Source organism: Anopheles merus, chromosome 2R, assembly GCF_017562075.2.
Source record: "Anopheles merus strain MAF chromosome 2R, AmerM5.1, whole genome shotgun sequence".
Taxonomy (NCBI): domain Eukaryota; kingdom Metazoa; phylum Arthropoda; class Insecta; order Diptera; family Culicidae; genus Anopheles; species Anopheles merus.
Window position 1 is genome coordinate 17,528,938 of NC_054082.1, and position 20,514 is coordinate 17,549,451.

The 20,514-nt window shown below is 49.3% G+C and overlaps 1 protein-coding gene across 9 annotated transcripts in view; it reads left to right on the forward strand.

Moving 5' to 3' along the window:
* The window catches only part of LOC121587803 (protein catecholamines up-like), an 85,192-nt gene extending 65,261 nt beyond the window's left edge, over positions 1–19,931 (forward strand). For all 9 annotated transcript variants that reach the window (XM_041904964.1, XM_041904972.1, XM_041904967.1 and 6 more), the window contains 3 exons: positions 345–438; positions 15,591–15,927; positions 16,899–19,931. In XM_041904964.1, the coding sequence (XP_041760898.1) occupies positions 345–438; positions 15,591–15,927; positions 16,899–17,054 (587 nt within the window). In that variant the 3' untranslated portion in view covers positions 17,055–19,931. The remainder of the gene's footprint in view (positions 1–344; positions 439–15,590; positions 15,928–16,898) is intronic.
* The last annotated feature ends 583 nt before the right edge of the window (positions 19,932–20,514 follow it).

Genomic DNA, 20,514 nt, shown 5'->3' on the forward strand with positions numbered 1-20,514 from the left:
AAAATCACCACCCGCTGCGAGTGCGAACCACTGCACTTACATAAAAGACACACACAAAAGTCACATCTTTAGCTTCCCTCCCATCCCCACATGTGTTGGCACGCTCCCGTTTCGTCTCATCGTCGTCGCGGTCGTCGTTTTCGTTTGGGTGTCAGCACCCGGCAGCGCTGTGTTGTGTTGTCCATCGGCACTAATTTTACTCACAGAACATCGAAACCACACACGCCACAGCAACCGCCTGGGTTGAAAATAGTGCGCGGCTGCTTGTGCTTGAAATGAAAACCCACTCACAGATCCCTCCCCCCTCTTTACTAACAAAACTGATTGTTTTGCTTTCGTTGCAGATGCTCCCAACGATGTGCTGTATATGATATGTGGAGTCGTCATCGCCATGGTCCTCGTGGGCCTCATCATAGTTTTAGTTGCAGTTACGATCAGGTGAGTGTGATTTGCCGTTTTAGAACACGTTCTTGGCGTCCTCGGTTTTGTGTGCAGGTTTTGAAGCGCTTTAAAACAAAACCGATGCTATATTTATTAGAGGACACACCCTCTGAGAATGATGCACGAATTGATCCTGAAATACTGAGGTTCTCGCTTATAGAGGACCGCGCAACGACAGTTGGACAGACAAACGTTGGAACTGTATTCTTTGTTGGAGGTTCTAGGTTTAGGCTTGATATGGCCTTGAAAAGGGATGACAATCACTATTACCCTTTCCACATCCATTATCAAAGGCGGCAGACATGGCCAAGACATGTACGAGGCGAATTCCACTACGAAATACGATCTTACATCCGCTAATGTAAATGCCAAACAGTGGAGCTTTTGAGGTTTGAGGCTAACGAGTGTGCGCATTTTTTGTTGCGGTTACTGGTGTTGGTGTTGTTGTTGTTGTTGTTACGACTAATAGTTTACAAACACGGCCCTGGGCGGCTATTTTAAGCTCCTGTTTACCCCCGCGTGCGGCTGGAGTGTGTTTTGCAATCGCTTGCCAACGCTCCACTTCCACCAGCAGCGTTACTCGTTTTACTTTGTGGAGTTACCTTTATATTTTTTTTTTGTAGTTGCCCTCCTCCCAACAACTACTGTTGATGAAGTATCTACGAAAGGTAAACGGGAAGTGGCTTGCGCGAAGAGTCAAAGCGTGTGAACACGCGAACCGCCCGGATTTGCCAAGGCCAGTGCCAGAGCTGGCGAAGGTACGGATGCGCACCACACGCGCTTGAGGATGAGCCTAATCTCAAGCGGTAATCCCGACTGAAGAGGACTTGAAGAGGTCGTTTATCAAGCTCTTGAAGATTCTAATCGATTCGCTGATCCCCTCCAACCCATGCGCCTGCTTAAATTCAGAACTGAAGTAAAGCTTCGGTTCGATCTCAACCCAACGTCGGATGAAGAACTTAATTGTCGCTTCGTCCAAGCATGTACACCTGTACTTGATTAATCAAAAAGCGTGGCACACAAGGATTCAAATGTAAACCCCCCCCCCTCCCCCCCCCATTATCGGTAAGGCGCAAAACAACATGGCAGACTTCTTTTAGTCTTCCCTCTAATCAAGATTTGCTCAAATTCTTCCTCCACTCGGGGAGGTCACCATCACCTCAGGAAGTGAACTTGGGTAGACCAAAATGTGTAAGCAAAAAACTAATCCCATGCGAAGAGATCATTAATATTCATCGGCGCATTTTGTACGGCGCGGTGTATGGACGATCACAGCAGCGATGTCAGCAGCTCTTCAGACGTCGGTTGTGTGACGTCTCTTTCGAGCTGGCGGGGGTTTTTGTATACATTTGTGGGGTAATTGGCGACCCGTTCACGCTCGCATTCTGTGTTGTTATGGTTTGGTCCGCCAGCTTCGTTGCGGTTTGTACCGGTTTGGTGGCGCTGCTTCCGCGCATGCTGGTGCGTAGAGAAGTGCAACGCCGTGCGATCGCGAAGAACTCACCGCTCCTCCTTCGCGGCTTCTTTGTTGCTGGCCCGTGTCGGAGGGGAATCGGTTGGACCGGGAGGATGGTCGAGAGTTCGATCAACTCTTTCCGGTTGGTTTGTTTTGGATCGTGAAATGTTTATACGCCCGGGCACGGACCGGACCGTTGTTGCGCTTACTTCCGCGTTTCCAGTGCGTGTGTTTGCTGGTAGTGCTAGTATGAGTGGTTTTCGGTGGCAGCAGGTTCCGCTGGTACAGAAGTACCGTTGGGATTTATTCTCAACGGTAGGGGACTGTGATGGCGGCCAAGATAGCCGTCGTGTGCGACTATGGATTTCCATTTTTTTATGTTACGCTAGAAGCGATAACGGACACTTGAATGCTCCACGCGCAGCTCCAATAACTACGCTTAGCTGGCGTCTAAGGGCGACTCCGCTTTCCCACAGAGCCACAGAGAGTTCCCTGTTGCCGTTTTTGTTACATAACACCGCAGACACTAGCGCAGCAGAAGCATCCTCATTCAGAGGCAACGTCACAGCCGAGGGTCACAGCATTACCGATAGCCCCAAAATGAGTGACTTTTGAAGTAATTTGAGCGGAGTTTCGGACCCCTCGAGGACTGGGAGATATTTCGGGTGCCACCGAAATACATCCACTTCAGTTCATGCGCCCCGCTTATGGGAATTTCCATAAGGCAGCCGACGAATCCCGGTCCGGCCCAGACGACAACGTTGGTGTAATATAACGCCCCCGGCCAAGTGTCCAATTGTGCCACACTAACGGAGTGGGAGTGCGAACTCAGCTCAGTCGTTTGCCTTTCGTACCCTTGGCGAGTTCTTCTTCCTCCTCCTCTTCTTCAGTGGTACCGGTATGGTGTTCGGTAGCAGTCGCGTGTAGCATCCGACACCAGGCCCGTAAAGTCTTCCGTAACGGACCGCGGGCGATGTTTTACGGGTTATTTTAAGCTCGCCAGTACCCGCACATTACTACAGAACACTGGCCTCCAGGTCCAGGTCTAGGCGGCGAACCTGAGCTTCGCTGTTTTGCGCTTTGTTCTAGGGTAGAACGAACGCACGGCTGGCACGAGCGTGCTGGGGTGTTCGCTACGCTCTTCGAAGGTCAACCACGACAGCGGGACTGCCATCACACAACTACCAGGTCCGCGTCCAGTTAAGGAAACGCGTGTCGAACAATGCCATGTACAGGGCCTGTGGTGATCGGGGTGAACGGGGTGCGGAGGTGCGGTTAGGCGGTGTTCGCGTGCGTAGTTGCAACAAATCGCCACCAGCGGGCGCGAGTTGCTTAAAGGTTGCTCAAAAGGTGCATTGGGGAGGAACGGCTGAGCGCACGACAAATGCACGACAAAACAAAAACTAAGAACCCAACGTTCTAGGTTGTGTGCGGTCTCGATCGACGCCGCGATCAAGCCCTGACCCTGCTCTAGATTCTAGAGCTCTCTAGCGCCGCCAGCACTGTTTCCGCTCCCGTTTCTAATGCCGATATGTGGCCGATTAGACACGACACGGGGGGTCGAGAGCTGCCCGAGCTTTGCAAAGCAAATTATGAAATATCAACGTTCGCGCACACACTGTGCTGTCGGTAGTCGGTAGGAGTTGTTTGACGGGGAGAACTACTTTATACGACTGCACATGCTCTCTCTCTCTCTCTCTCTCTCTCTCTCTCTCTCTCTCTCTCTCTCTCTCTCTCTCTCTTTCACCAGAGTGCAGTGTGGACACGGAACATACGGAACAAGTCTCGGCTGCATGGAAATTTCAAATGCCATTTGCAAAATGCTTTAGAACGAAATGAAACTGTTACGGGGGCGCTAAATCGTTAAATTATCGTCCGCCACGTGTAGGGACTGTGTTTGTAAGCATTGTTTGGACCGTGCTTGAAATGTCGATTTTCTTGAACGTCTTACAACATCAAGCATGTGTTGCAAAAATTCCCTCAAACAGGTCTCGACGCCGGTTTCTCCCGAAAGCGGGTATGGTGGGGATGGTGTTTACAAAAAATCCCTCACTGTTAAAATGCTAAATTTCAAAACAAAAAAAATCCCTAGCATCTGACGACACCGCTTGAAATTCCAGCAACAATCAATACTGGTACACAAATAACTATCAACAACAACAACAAGAAAGTGGTCGAACGACTGGGAAACACGTGCGCTGTTAGAACGTAACGTTTTTGTCCGAAATGTTTCCTGCAACAGACCTACGCCTTGATTTCGCCAAACTTTCAGCCGATTAGCACAAACATCGCAGAAATGACGCAAAACTTATTTGAACGTGCCGTTTCGCTGGTGTTCGCAGGTTCCAGAAAGCAGCAAACGTTCTAAAAACGGCTCTTGCGCGGCTTTTGCGTAATTGGCGTTCGCGCGCACACACACGCCAGGCAGGCTTCATTATCAGCCAGTAGTGGAAATTAAGCAAGAAAGTGATGCTCTTCGTTCACACCAGCCTCTGATACAGACCAGGCTAGGCCGTCGTTGGGACCCATGTTGGTCGTTGTTGGTCGGTGCCAATCACAGCAGGCCCTGCTTTGCCCAACGATCAATCGAGCGCATCTATTAAGTTATTGTCAAAACAATCTGTCGATTTGAACACTCCCGGGGTCAGAGTTTAGGTATCGGTCGGGGGTCAGTCGGTATTGTTGATTGGCCGTTGCGGTGTTGATTATTTACGCGAAATGGCCAATTCGTTCAATTTGTGTCGACATTGGAGAAATTACGAAACATGGAACGCGGGTTGCTTCCGAAAGTGAGGTTAACATTGCAAATTGAAAGTGTCACAGCAACCCTTACGGTCGTGTTACGGCCAGCAGCTGCTGTGTGCCGCATTCGGAAGGCTTCGACGTTGGTGTGAGTTGGAGCGGAAGTCTATTCATTTTTGGCAGTGCCGGGTGTGCCACTAACTGATAAGCTGGATGGTAATGTTACTGCTTTCGCGATCAAAATGTGGGATTACTAGCATTAAGGGTTTAACAGTTGATAGTAACTCACCACAACTGGGGTGTGGTTGTAAATTAACCGCGAGGGTTTCGTTTGATGTGCGACCGTTTATCGTTGGGTGCGGGAAGTTCTTAATCGAATGACAGGAATGTCATTCAACTGATAAATACACCATAGCTGCGTGTCGAGCAAAATATGTGAGCACGATGAGTCTTTCATATGGTGTTTCTGAGCTTGTGCAGAGTTGCGTGATTCCATTTCCCCTTTCTGTTTTATCTTTTTACTGGATGCGATCAAACATGGCGTCAGGGGCAGCTTCGGGTCGGATCCAAACAAAGGCAACGGCTCTTTTTCATTTCGTGGCAGCAAGCAACATCGACTCTTCTTCGGGTCGATTCACCCATGCCCGCGCAAAGTTCGTTGATCATCCGGCCTAAGATCATTACCCTCGTATATAGGGCGCTCATGGCTCAATTATGCTGCTGAAGCCGATGCTCCCGATGGAAAAAAAGCATCACGGATCGAGTTCTGAGCAGCAAGGCAGACGGGCAGGCAGGCAGGCAGGCAGGCAGGCTACTCACGAGCGACCAACGGCTTTCGTAGGGACGACGCCTTCTGGAGCGTTTTGGGTGCAGGAGTTCCCATCCCTTTCCCGTTTCTCGACTGTGACCGCCGCTGCATCGCTGCGGGACTTCCAGACGGCGGAGTCGCATGAGTCAGCTTCGGCTCGGGGTTTCATGAGCAAAACGGGGATTACTCTCAGCTCGTGAGCGAACTGCTGCTGCTGCTGCTGCTACGGCTGCTGCAAGCGATCATTCACCGACAGTTTCGATACAGAGCCGTTTCTCGCTGTCGTTTCCCCGCCGTCCGTGCATGTGCTCCGTTGAAGGCTCCGGGGTTTTGCGTTCGCTTTAGCAGGGGGAAACTCCAACAACTGGTTGGCCGTACAATCCCTCCCTGTAGACCTGCGGTTGATGCTGCCAGTCTGGGCCGCGTACAGTTGCCAACGTGCTCTCTCTCGGTTTTGTTTCCCTCCTGCTGCCGCTGTGTGTGTGTTACGGTCGGTTAGTTTCTTCGGTTAAAACTAGCGGTCCACCGCTGCTCGCAAACCAGTCCCCGACCAAATGTGCCTCTGAGCGGAGCGCGTGTAGCGAGCAACCACATTGCGTATAGCGCAGCCATCGCTGTGCGTGCCTTTTCGACGATCTTTGTGTGCGCGTTTCGCGTGTTTCGTGTGCATTCGTGCGTGCGTGCGCTTGTATGTAGTGTGTGCTTGTGTGGTAGCGAATGTCATCAGCTGTTGGCGCTACCGCCCCCGGTTCGAGGCGCATACGTGGTGCGGACGGGCGTGTGCTATCTTATCGCCGCGGGCTGTGAGGGTCGCAACGTGGGACTGGTGCAACAACAACAAAAAAAAAAAAAAAGAGAGAAAGAAACGGGGCCACAAGCCAATGGTGCGCACTGTGCAGAGTTTTGTGCTAGCCGCGGGCCATTTTCTTTGTCCTCGGTCGAGGCGGACGTGTTCCAAACTCCACCGGATGGTGTGGTGGTGGTAAAGTTTCGCCGTTTGCAACGTCCAAAGTCCCCCAAAACAAGAGCAGCAGCAGCGTGGCCGAGCGTGCCGTGCATAGTGTGTTAGTGTGATCAAGCGCGATCTCGTACTGTGCAAAGCGTGGCATTGTTGGCCCGGAAGGAAAAGCAGGCGAAACTTCTGCATCGGGACCGAGTCGCCACACAGTCGCCATTGTCTTTCGCTGGTGCTGTGTGTGAAGGTGTGGGCTCATTTGTAAAGCGCGCGAGCGCGCACACACCAAACGCTGCCCGATCGCTTGCGACGCATACTAACGGACTGTGCTTGTGTGTTACTAAACTGGCGACGACGCAGCACACTCGGATCGAGATCGGTCGCGCGCGGATACAGTGACAGATTGAGTGCTGTGACAGAACCGCACGGCAGTTTTGGTCGCGCTGAGTGTTTCTCTGTTCACGCATCTTTGCTTGTGTGCGTGTGAGTATGTGTGTGTGTGAGGTGTAAAAACTCACCTCAACCGATCCACCGGTCCGTTCCGCCGCACGTCTATTACCGTTATTGCTGGGTGCAGTGGTGCCAGCCAGTGCGAAAACAAAAAAAAAAAAAAACAGCCAGGGGAGCACGATCTTAGTGATAGCAGCCGGGAGGGGTGGACTGTACCTGCTCCCTCTTTCCAACGTTCTGCCTCGTGCACCGCGCCTGCAGCTGGCGATGAAGCTACGCGCCGCCGAGAAGGTCCCGCCGAGACCGCTCCACCAGCACCATCAGCACTGGAAGAACAGCTGATTGCTGCGGTTGGCTCCAATCCACCACCACCATCATCATCTCCACCATCTCATCCCCACCCACCCACTCCCCCCCCCACTCCGGAACGATCTGCCCGTGAAGCCTTTACCATACACGCTGGACGGAGAGTTGTTTGTGCAGCTCGCGCAAGGCTTTCCGTTTTTTTCCGTTTGTATCTGCCCCATTCGTTTTTGCACGGTTGCGGTTCTCTCGCTCCCTCTCGATCGATCGATGGCCGCCATTTTTAGTCGTTCAGAGGTACAATAGTGGCAAAACGGCAAGAAACGAACAGTGGTGTGTGTGTGTCTAATCGTGCCTCGCGTTCGATTCAATCTTCTTCTTCTCTTCTTGTTTGGCTCAACAACCGATGCCGGTCAAGGCGTTCGATTCAATACACGCGCAAAACTTTAGAGGCTAAAACCGCGCAGAGTTGGTTCCCGGTGCAGAGAGAGAGCGAGTGTGTGTGTGTGTGCGTTCCCGTGGCACCTGGCAATGGTGTGATGCATTTCGTGCTGGGATTTATCTAAACCCCGAAACTGCCATCCCTGCCACAAGGACCTGTGGACAGGCCAGCAGAGCCATCCTCCCCAACGCTCGTCATCGTGAACCGTCTTTTGTGAGCGCAAACGTGGCAGTAACGTCGTCGGCTGGAAGTACAATCTCGCACGCTTCACGATGGAGGAGGTCTATCTGTATCTCTACATGGAAAGGTAATGATGATCGACAGCAACACTTCACGGTCACCGCCGCCCGCCATACACCATTTGCAAACACACACACACATTGCTGTTGCTGCTGCTGCTCCACGCCATGGTCACACATCTTCGGACCTGCTCGGTCTGGCACGTGTCCCCCTGGTGGTCGGTGGAGATGCATAGCTTGCTGGTTTGTAATGGTGATGGTGGTGATGGTGGTGGCGGCGGCGGTGGTTATTATGCAATTTGTTAATCGAGGCCGTTGGTTAAAGTCCCCTGTACCCCCCCCCCCCCCCCCATTAAGACGGAAAGTCCAGTGCAAACAATGCAGTAGTGTACTGATTCATCCGATTCCACTCGAAGAGCGAAAAGTGTCTAAGAAGCGATCGCTGACGAATCGTTCTAAAATTGGCCATTGCCTCAAAAGGTCTCGGCTTCTGTTTCGAGATGGACTCGATTTTTTTAACTTTTTGAAGTGGCCACCACTCATCTGCCCTGGAGCACTTCAAACAGGTATGGCCGTTGGCCTGCAATAGCTTGAAGAAAAGGTGTTAATTGCTGCCTTAAGCAACGCACTCCGATCGTTGGCCGTTGCAGTGGGAAGAGGGGTGATGTGAATTCCGAGACGGAGAGAGCACGGTGAATCATCAAACGTTTCCGTGCTGGCACTTCCCTTCCGATTGCTACAATTGAATGAAAAAAGAAGCTAATTGTGCAAGCGATGGAAACGGCCCAGAGCGTGGATGGATATGATCGTACCCCGGGATTTCTAGAAAACGATCGACGCTCCGGTCGACGAATAATTGTACATCTGTTCCTTCCAGTAGCTTCGAACCCGGCAGCGAAGGATGGATGGAATTAAGCGCAGAGAGGGAAGTAACGGAGGGATAAACATAGATCAAACACAGAGCGGGAAATAACACTATTTCTGTGCTTGTGCTTGAGTTTATAGAGCAGATTGTCAGTAGTAAGTTTCTCAGAAGTTCTTCCCCCCCCCCCCCCCCCCCCCCCCAATGCACAGTTCGCTAACAAAAAGGAGGTATCGCTTGCCCTGGAAAAGGGGCCAATGAATCATTCCGACCGAATGATCCCCTCGCTCTATCGCTTGTTTCGAAATTGCAGAACGCATTTACAGTTCGATTCACTTTCTTCGCAGTAGTACCGTGGCGGGTTGCACAAGGTTCACGCTTTCGCACACGGGTTGTGTGCCAGCTGGCGTACGTAAACAGACGAGCGGCAATGACGTCATGGGAACCGATCATTGTCTGGTTGTGACTGGCTGGATCAGGCTTACATGAAGTCCGGGGATCACACGCAGCACAACACGTACATCTGGCAAATGCGGGGCGCCTGGTGTTGCAGTTTGGCTGTTTGGACTGGCTACAATACATCCTTGTTTTGGGCAATCCCCCTTTTACGCTAATGTTCGCAGGAAAAGATTCCACGTCCGTCAGTGCACTGACGGAGTAGATGATGTTTATTTCGTCAATCAGTTATTGGCACATTGATGTTGGAGGTTTCTCATGTTTTCGTTTCTCGTTTTTACACCACACGATGTTATAATTGCGAAAAAATATTGCATAATTTTCAAGCAAACTCAAGAGAAAGTGTTTGCCGCAGCAATGCGTGTTTCCTCCTCCAGAGCGGGCGGATCACTTTTGACAGCCCGAAGTGAAGTTTTGACGTTGCACGAACCGATCGAGCGATCTTCATCTTTTCTCCAAAACTCTGGAGAGGACTTGTGCGAACCTTCGTTCACAGTGACTCTCAATTAAGATCTCGCTGGTGCTTAAGAGGGAGAACTTACAATGAAGCGATCGTGCGAGACGATCGGTAACACCTTTTATCATGGCAGCACTCTGGCTAGCAACACTTATTAGTCAGCAAAAGGGCACAGTAACAAAATTCATAATGATCTAACGATTCCAGGAAAATGTTAACGTAACTGCTCGACAACCCGGTGGACTGTTTGCGCAGTCCATTAATCAACTAATTCAACAATCGTATCGAAACACCTATCGTATCGACCAGGTGTCGATCGATTAGCGGAAGATAAAAATGTCTGTCCTGTTTCCGATGTTCTGTGGTCTGTTGCACCGTGTTCGTCCGGCTTGTTCGCCGCAACGCTACTGATAATGCGCAGTGGTTTCTATGAAAAGACTCGGTCTAGACTTGAACGCAATTATGCCGGCAAAAAGCCGGACAAGTAATCATCGCTGGACAAAGGTGTTATGTCTTTGGGGGACGGTTGCAGTTGGTTTAGTTTTTATTGTATTCTGAACCGGTCCTTGCACGATTCTTACCTCTTTGATCAATGATTAGCACTCGGGGAGTCACCCAATCAATCCTATCCCCCTTCTGTGGTCTTGTGCTAAGTGGACGACGGGATGGGACGTGGTGACGTGAGCAAAACCCACGGCCCACCAGGCGAGCCCCCAGACTCTGGTCAAGGGTTGGAAATGTTTTTTTCCCATTTTAGTCCCCACTAGAGAGCACAAACCGCTGTTTGTTTGCATGTTGTTGGTTAAGGTTGCTGATAAATTTGTTTTTGTTTGCTAGGCCATTTTCCAATGCTTGCACCCTCGCTCCCCCCCCCCTTTCCCGCTTCCGGTGCGCCAAATGCCAACTCCCGCAGCGTGATGGCAAATAGCAACGACCAGGCGCCCCACACCAGATGTTTGAAGCTTTCACGTTCTTCTTGTTAATTTATATTTGCCAGCCGAAATGAGTTCCTCACGCGGTGATATAAATTTGTTAGCCTTATTGTTTATCGTGGTGCCATTTGCGTCGGCACTGTTGGCTATGTTACGCACGAACGCAGTGTCCAAACTCTATTCTTTGCCGAATTTAAGCGGCTGACCTTCGGGCAGATGGTGTGCTCTCACCCGCTAAAGTTACAGTTTTAATTTATACATCAGCTTAAGGGTGCTAATTCTTCCCAATTTATAATGTTCTTTTTATTGTGATTCACTGAACTGCCGGCATCGCTACGGTATGATCAGGAAAAGAACGTTTAAACCCCATTGGGAAAGCAAGTTCTCACGCTTCGTCTCACACGAAGGTCACATGCACACGGAGCGCGCAAGAGAGCGGGAAAAAGGGAGTCTAAATTTTCGACGAGGTTTTGATTAATCAGCGACAGCGAATTGAAAGTGATGAGGAGGAAGGCAAGGGCGGCGGCAGAAGTTGCTTAATGAAGCAATAACCGCGAACCAATTTGCCGACATTGATGTGCGGTCAACTGTCCGCCGTCTCCGGTGATAAAGCCGTTTCGCAGTGGCTGATACACAGCCCGATAGGAGACCCTTTAACTGTACAATTTTGCATCTAATTCTTGGACCAGCTTCTTAGAAAACGGGGCACGATAAGGTCGGTTTGTTTGAGAAGACGGGACTGCTAGCTGTGGAAGTGCAAGCCGACTGACTTTAAGACTACAGCAAACCCTGCCGCAATCAAAACATGTTTTTAACCGTCGCCTGATGTTTGTTTTCTTCAATGTGAGGAAGATCGTGGCGAGGCGGCTTGCGGGCACTGTTCCGATTTCGCAACAAACAACGGCCGATGATGGTTCTGTCGGTTACGACGTCAGTAGGTCGACAAACAGCAGGGAAGCAGAAGGGATTGAGCCAGTATCATATCACCCTTTCTGCTTGAACGATGGCGTCATTGTCCGCGAGAAGCGTCTTCGGTTGGTCGTTGAATAATGGCGTTCTTATCTAAATCGGGGCCGTTGGTGCCGCGGACCAAGGTTTTCATGAATGAATTTGTGGGTGGGGTTGTGGTTGCCCTGAGACTTGCTGCGCGGGGCATGAGGCGATCAAGATGATGTTGTGTTATCAACAAATTTATAACTAACCCTTAGCTCCGATGATGCTCTCGGGTGGAAGACGTTGCTGTTCGTGATCGGTTTGTATATTGGTGAATTTGTATCAGGCCATTGCTCTGTTGTCTCCGTAGTGTACGAACTGTACGAAGGTGTCTGGAAGTGAAGTTGCGACGTTAGATAGATGGAGCACAGTGGGAGCGACAGGCTGTCATAATTCCGACGACAGGCCACACGCTTTCAGGGATGCAAGTACATTGCACTGTCATTGAGGTTTACAATGCAAATTAGTACTAATATTGCATCCGAATGACAGGCTTGCCTAGGCTTTGCTAAGCCCCCGCAGCGCCCTATCGTCGGCTTTGGTGCCGTTCTTCCGCATGTTCATTGACGATTAGAGCGAGCGTGTTTTGCATTTGCATTTGTCACCAACTTCCCGGCCGTCACTATTTACTTCCTAACTCATAAAAGAAGCCGAGCCAATTAGCACGACAGGTTCACCCGAACCCCATCATTCCAGTACTCCAGTACGACGTACGGTGACGATTGCGCGGATCAATTCCAGTGTCTTCAGTATGATCGCGTTGAACCTCCGATCATGGCAGTATCTTTCCATTGCACAATGTTCAAACATCGAATGAATATGTTTGTTTCCCCTCAAATACGCCACACGTCAAGGCTAGGGCGGTGGTAACAGTGGCTGACTCAGCGCGGATAGCACGCGCCCGGTGACTGATTGCCCGGGACGTGGACCTTCGGGCCAGCCGGATGTCACACATATGTATATCGAGCACACGTAATGTGCCACGATTGCGCTGCACTGGCCAACGAAACGTGCCCATTGTTACAGTGCTCCAGTGCCATTGTTTGGCACTGCTGGACCAATGCTACTAAGCAGCTAAATGAGCAATGGTTGATGTTTTCAAAGGGGTTATTACGACTTCAAGACGAAGATCAGGCGAAAGTCCGGTCACAGTGGTCAGCGCACGCGCGCTAGGTTTAGCTGATAAGAAGTTGTCCAGTTCCGGATATCAGATCCAATGTTAACTAAAGGCAGGTTAAAAAGGTATCCACGAGGAAGAACGAGCTTAGGAGATGCGGGGCAATCCCTCGGGTAATGTGTTTTGTCCAGTGCCGTAGATAAACGGTTCTACCGCTTTGAAAAGATAATGACACTGGCGTGCTTCTTCGTCTAGCGCTTGGGTTCTCTTAAGCCTGTATAACGATAATTAACTTTTAAGCAAAAACAAGACAGTCGACGACCGGTGGGCCAGGTCGATCGATTGGCCGCGCATGCATAATGCAGCTCGTTGGTGCAGTGGAGAGTTTAGGACTCCTTCTCCCGCCGCCGGATAACCGGTTCCGATCGACCTTGAGTACGTTTTCGTATCGATCGAGCGGCGGGTCCGGTCGAAACCTGGGCCTGAGCCGGGTGTTCGCCTCTCCTTTGTCTGTGTCCGTTGCACTTGAACTTTGTCGGAAGACACCGCTCTGCGGCGGTGACTTGCGAGACACGTCCGTCCGTTCGTCCGTCCGTCCGGCACTTTGAGATTGGATTTGGACGTATGGACGCGCTTGTCCCTTGCAGGTAGTTTTATGTTACAATGGTTGCAATGTATGGGAGCTGGAAACGACTAGTCATAATACCAACCGATTCCAGTTCGCACTGGGCGCAACCCGTCAAAGTGCGCCCCTCCTGGGTTCCTGCATGTTTTATGACTCAGTAGCTTCAGGTGAAACTGTGTTTTGTGTTTTATCTGTTGTTATTGTACTTGAACGAGTGTGTGTGTTTTACTAATTAATTTCTATTGTTTTTCACTGCCACAAAACAACACACACAAACACGGGTACCGATACCCTGTCGGAAAGTTCCGTTCCACTTTCCCATTGGGCCGTCACCAGTAGTAGTGGTGACGTTACGCGGATCGTCGTATTACACGATGATTGTTTTGCTTTTTTCGTGTCGCTAACCAACCCTTACGCGCTGTAACCGTACGCCGAGCAAAGGGTATATTCCGCATGGAATACTACTACGGCTTTTCGTACGCTGTGCGCGTGTGACGTCAGTGCGCTTGGCGCAGAGTATACGCGCGCAGCGGGCCCCGGGCGGTGGTGTGTATATGGAGTGTCCGCGCGCTCCAACCAGCATGCGGTGGAGACCGGGCGCCCTGATGATGGTTGTATGCGTATGCCTGCCCTGTTTGTGTTCGTTCGTGTGCGGTGTGTGGTGATTGTACACACGCAGAGCCGTTCGCGATCGCTCGCTTCGCGGCATCCCGAACGCGAGATATAAAAATCGAACTGCCGACGGCGCTCCGAAGCAAGTCGAGTACGAACCGTCGCATCTAGCGGACACACAAAAGAGCGGACGGAGCGTGCGAGAAACAAACACAGTGTTAGAAAGCACTACTTACGCGCGCCCTCGAATCCGCCACACGGTACAGTGTGGTTGGTGAATATTTCAAGCGACGTCATTAGAGAAAGGCTAGCAGCAGGAAGCAAATAACAACCAGTACAAACTCAAACAAGAACACAAGTTACAAACGGTTACGATCGGTTCGAACTGATAGTTTCAGTAGGTTCGGGTGTTGTGTGTGTGTGTATACGAAGGCAAGTGTGCTGTATCGCTTGTTGCGAGCATTTCGAAGGTGATTATCGTTGGCGTTACACACGTTGACTTCGCAGTGTAGTGAACGAACCGCACCAGTGACATTAGCAAGGACAAAGCCCCGTCCCGTCTACTAGCTCGGTGTGGGAAAAGCAAAGTTCGAATCAAAGGATACACGGTCACCCGCACCTACGCCTATTAGCTCGGTCGGTGCTGACGCGAAGACTCGCGTACGACCCGAAAACCGGGCCCGAAACCGAAGGGAAGGTTACGGGATCGAGCAGCGTTTGCCAACAGCCCACGGAAGCGCACGCTTGGCCTGGCAAATCTGGCAAGCGGCTTAAGCAAAAATCGGGTACAAAAGGCGCTCGATTCAACGGTCCGCCCGACAGTATAGCGTGTGTAACGTGTGAGTGCTCTGGGAGCGTAGCCACGGGAAAAAAAGGAAAAGGACACTCGCACCATTGGAAGGATCGTTGTGGTACCGGTCAGGACACACAGAAACATTTTGGGTTGCGTGCATCTGTGTATTTGAGTGTGTGTGTGTTTTTTTTTGTTCGATTACTCTCTCACGCTCTCTTCCAGAGAGTTTGTTAGTGTGTTTGTGTTTGCGAGTGTGATAGCTCTCGTGGGTTTACCGCACGTAACGTGTAACGTTCGTCTGGCAACACGCCTGCTTAGAAGCGCAAACAGTTGAGAGGAGAAGAACACAACGCGAAGAAGAAGTGCAACCAGAAAATGTCCTCCAGCTAAAAACGGTCTCACAGTACCAGCCGAATCGGGGTTTTGTTTGGGATAAAGAAACCAAAGCAACCCGCGGGATATCTAGTCTGAGAGCAAAGTGTGTGAGCTGATTGTGTCTGACAGTTCTTTCCAAAAGTCTTTAAAATATTTGGGAACCCAAATTTCTCCCCGTGTGTGTGTTGTGCCTGTGCGCGAGCGCGCGAGTGTGACTCGTGTTAATCAAAACTACCCAAAAAACGGGAAGCAAATTGTCTGTGATATTGCGTTGAGGGAAGAATTTGCTATTGTGAAAGGGTGATGCGACAGCATTAAAAACCGGGTTGAAAAAGCGTTCCTTTTGTGAAGCTGCTTAAAGCAAAACAATCAAAAAACAGTATAAACGTTATCGCAAAGCTATCAAGAAGCATACTAGAAGTTCCTTGTTGGCAAAGCCAAAAACGACACAAAACCGACGCGCCAAGATTAACGAGTTCAGGAAAATGGTTGGAAGCAACGGTACCCTAATGACGATGCGTCTCGTCCGCAGTAAGCTGAGAAAGCGGGAAGAGTCGTCGACGGTGAGCCCGGTGACGGCGGGCAACGTGGAGGCGCCACCGCACCACCACCACCATCACCATCATCACCAGCATCATCACCCTCACAGTCACCATCAGCTGCATCACAACGGAACCAGCCATCCTCAGCAGCAGCAGCAGCAGCAGAACAACAGTAGCAGTAATCACCATCACCAGCAGAACGGCGGCAGCAGTCCGGAAACAGGCTACTCCGTACCGACGCCGATAGCCTTCCGACAGAGTCCGTCTACTGTGTGGGTCTTTCCACCGTTACCACCGCAGCCCAACATCTACAACGCCAGTAGTCAGGTAAGAAGGGGAACAAAATCACCCAAATTGCATTTTAGAGTTTAGAATTTACACCAAACAGAACTGCGAGACACCACACATACACACACCACGCATCCTTTGGTGTGTGAGTGAGTATGAGTGTGTATGTGTGTGGATTTTGAACGAACCCATCAGTCGCTTGGTAGGCCTTGAACTCGCCCTCGTTCGATGTGGCTGTACAGGGCTCTTCGCTGTGGTGTTTTTTGTTGTTGCTTCCTGCACTTACATTAAGTTCAGTGCCCCTTGGATCTCTCTGTGTCTGAGGTCGCAGGGGAAGCGCGAAGCAGGAGCAGCTGGCTGGCCCGGGTGGCTGTGGACCACACTGTGAGCGCCTTCTTCCTCGCCTACTCGCCAGACGGCCGGTCCCTGCCAGCCCGACAGGGAGCGCGACAGAGAGCATTGTCCTTTTCGGTACGAACGAGCAGCGCAGACGGGCGCCCGGATGAACGTACTGTGCAAAACGGAACAAAAAACCAACGCTCCAGACAGGGGCGCGCACGAAAAGATTAAGAGAAAAATTGAAAAAAAAAAAAAAAACTAAAAAATGTCTTAAAGCACTTGAAATTGCTTGGCTGCCGGTCGAGCCTGCATGAAGAAGACAGTGAGCAGACAACGGCGTGACGGTATGGATGAGGTTCGGTTCATTCGGTTTTCAAGGTTTTCTCGGTTAGCGTAGCTTCCGGTTGGGAACTCGATTTCGGCGGTCATTGAAGCTTTCAGTCCCCCCCGGGGGCATGCCCAGGCGAAGGAAGAAGAGAGTAGGTTGGAAGACGAATGAACCAAAATGGAATTGAATGTTTGAATGTGAAAAGATCGACGGGACGAGGGTGAAGCAAACGCGACCGAAGCGCATCCGCAGTTGTTAGGGCTCCTCCTCAATGCACCAACAAGCCGCGCCGTACTAATAACGCTCTTTCTCTCTCTCTCGCTCTCTTTTTTGTTTCAAACAGGACGCGTTAGTACATAACGAGAAGACCGGCTTCAAGGGACTGAAACGTCAGCTGTCCGGTCGTTTCAAGCGCCTGGTATCGCGGAAAGCGCACGAGCCCGCCCCAGTTATACCGCCCGAGCTGAAGCCCCAGCTCAAGACGATCTACGTGTATTAATCATAATGATTTCCAACAACTTTAGCAGTTAAGCGTCGTCGTCGTCGTCTTCCAGGGCGGCACAACACAAATGATAAAACGGCTAGGCGATGCGGCAACGGGCGAGCAATAGGAAAAGGATGCAAACGCCACACTATCGGTACGAGACGAGGGTGTGCAACACACACCTCTCTCCCGCGATAGTGTTGGGAGTTTGTTTTTCTCCCCCCCACATCCCTATCCCCTATTGCCGCTGCTGCCGCGGCTAGATGCTAGATTTCCATTCCTACTGGGTGTAGAACAAGTGTGCATGTGTGTGCTAGGCGGTTTTTTTTTATATTGATAGTAATGTCCACGGTATATTTTTTAACAACCCTTATCACTCTCCCCTACCCGTTTGCCCCAATGGGTTTCGCTGTTGCGTCCCCACAGGCACGCAAGACTCCTCAACACACAACGCACGCCCCATACAAGCGGTCGAGTATTCGAGGTGACGCGAGGTCAGGAGTGTTTTAGGAGCTTAAAACTATTTAATTTATTATCTTTCATGTGTAAGCAAAAGTAGCGCCTTCTAAAAGAAAAAAAAAACGGAACAAAACCCTCCCCTCCACCCCGTACGCTCTTCTAGTGCACAGCAGCTCTTATTTTCGTCTTTATCGGGACGTTTGCTCTTGTTTTGTATGCCCGCGCAGTGAGTGTGTGGGAAAGCGTAAGCGACTAGTAAACGAATATTGCCCACTGTGCGATCCAAAAACAAAACCAAAAAAAAAAGCAGTACACTCAGACACACACCGCATGTTTGCGATGAACCGATTGATTCTTTTGTTTTAGTACAGACAGAGCCCATTCCTGGCCGAGGAATTACAAACTACAAAGCCCTGCTTCCCCACCGACTATGAACCAAACCGAGGGACTGCGTTAGGAGAAATCGAACAATAGTGGCAAAAGGGTTTGCTTTGCCCTGTCCGTGTGTGTGCAGTTTACGCGTAACTTGAATTATTCGGTGCTAAAGAGAGAGAGAGAGAGGGAGACGCTAGTGTTTATTAAGTATAAGTTTCATTCCACCCATGTGATCGACACAGTTTGTCCAAACCATCGAACTCAAATATTTTTAACGAAAGAAGAAATAGTACGGGCTGTTGCAAAATGGCCCTTTTCTACCGGAAACAAGTGAGCGAGTTTTTGAAAAGTAGTGTAGTTAGTTTTTTTCGTTCTTTTTTCTTAATTCTCATCCGTCGTGACTGCACATAGGACTGGGTTTTGGGCCCTTTTTGCCATGCAATGATGTACGGTTGCTTCCTTCTCAGTTCTGAACGCGGTACCCCTTGGTCGATATTTCCGCTCCCCTATTTTCTCCCCCTTTATCTCTTACCTGGGATACTTTTGTGCAACAGAAATTTTGTGAAACAGTCATTATTACAACTAGAAAATTAGACGACAAGACTGACACAGAAAGGCAGCCACAGGAGAAAGAGCGTTGCTGCACAGCAAGCACAATTTTCTTACACTTTCTTTCCATCTATCCCCCCCCCCCCCACACAGTCCTGGGATTCGTTTTTAGAACGGAAACACTAAACGCACATACTGCACACATGTATAGGAGCTTTAAGAGAATGAGAGAAGCAAACAAAATCCGGTAGTTAGACAAAAGTTAGAGCACAAAAGAGTAGGAGTGTAGGAGAGAGTGCACGGCGCAACAACAACAACAACAACAAAAAGCTAGCAAACAAAACAATGGTAAAAAAAGGCAAAAAAAAACACAGAAATAGTATTAGGATGTACAATTTATTCTGAAATGGTAGAAGCATGTATAGACGACTATGGACCATTGCCTAACCTTCACCGTGCTATGCGTTGTTTTTTTTTTTTGTTTCGCGGTTTGTTTTAACATGATACAAAGGCGATGGCCTAACCACAACCCAAGTATGTGTGCGAAGGGCCACGAGAAGGGCAAAGGCTACTTAGGTGCCGTTGAAAGCAAGAGAGAAAGTAGATTATCTGTGTACTAAAGCGAGAGAGTGAGAGAGAGAGACAAAGAGAGCTGGCTATAACATGGCCCCCTCCCCCTACCCACCGGATCGCGAACAGAAGGGATCGCGTACGATTGCTTGGATGTACAGGAGGATGATTCCTTCGAATCTATACACTGTAATAACGGTTAATTTAAACCTTCCCTTCTGTTGAGCTACGTCCCTAGGGCATGCATGGGGATACAAACACCGGTTCGAAACGGGGTTTTTCGAGCCTCGTTGTGTTTCCCTCTCTTCTGTTTTTAAAGTGTAGGACACAGTTGTGCTATTTGTGCCCCTTAGCCAGGTGAGAGAAGGAAGTTCACTCACATTGAGTGCTCGCGATAAGATGGATAAAGTTGGGATTGCAATGGTCGCTAAAAGATGAAGAAAAGCAGGAAAAATAAGAGAAACATTAGAAAGGATTAGTAGACAAGTGTACTTCGACAGCACAGCGCTTGACTAAGCGCGTGTGTGTACGTGTGTGTATGGGAGGGGAGATTAGGGTGAAAAGGGCTCGCGCCGGATCAGGCCGAATAAGCAAATTTGTATTTTTAGTATTTTAGTGAAAGCGAAGGAAACGGTGCAAGAAGATTGAGACACTGCAAACATACGCACACACGCACACACACACACACACACACACATGCAACTGCATACAACAGTACACAAGTGATGCTAGTAGATGGCATGATTTTATTGTGTGCACAGTGTGGACGTGCTTGTTGTGTGTGTGTGTGTGTGTGAGAGTTGTGAGGAAGGCATTAGTTGCGATGATAACATATGTGAGGAATGATGATGATGATGATGATGATTACCTAACAGTGTAAGTGATGATAATTATAATTTAAAATATACAACAAAGAGCTAAGAAAATGCGAAAAGAAAAGTAAAAAAATGTATTTTGTTTTATTTGAAATTTTTGAATATTGTCCGTTAAGAGGCTTCGAACGTTTTTGTTGATATTTTATTGTTTTGCATGGGTTATGTTTGTGGTTTGTATGTGAGGTAAGTTGTGCAAGGAAGAAAAACGAAAGAAATATGATATTATTTGGTTATCCTTTTTATTTTCAATTTCAGAAAATATGCGTAGTATAAAAATTAAAAATCAATTTCACGCAAAAAGTCAAATTCTCAAATGTTTTGTTTCGAATATAAACAAATATAAAAAGTTGAAAAAAATGGAATAAAATTAAGTAACGGCATTACGTCTAACGTATAACAGTTTCTACTGTTATATAGTTATTGTTCTACACATCTATTGTATAACAGTATTTTCATCTAACAGATGTCGTAACACTAGCTGAGAAATCAACCGTAACGCGTCGACTGAAAAACGGTCAGTAGATGGCGCTGTGCAGAAACATCGTTAGCATTTCTAATGTTACAATAGGTGGCGCTAGGGAGGAGTTTCAAAATTATCGTTTTGGGTTAGTACTATTCGAAAAATTAGCTCATTTTGCATTTGATTT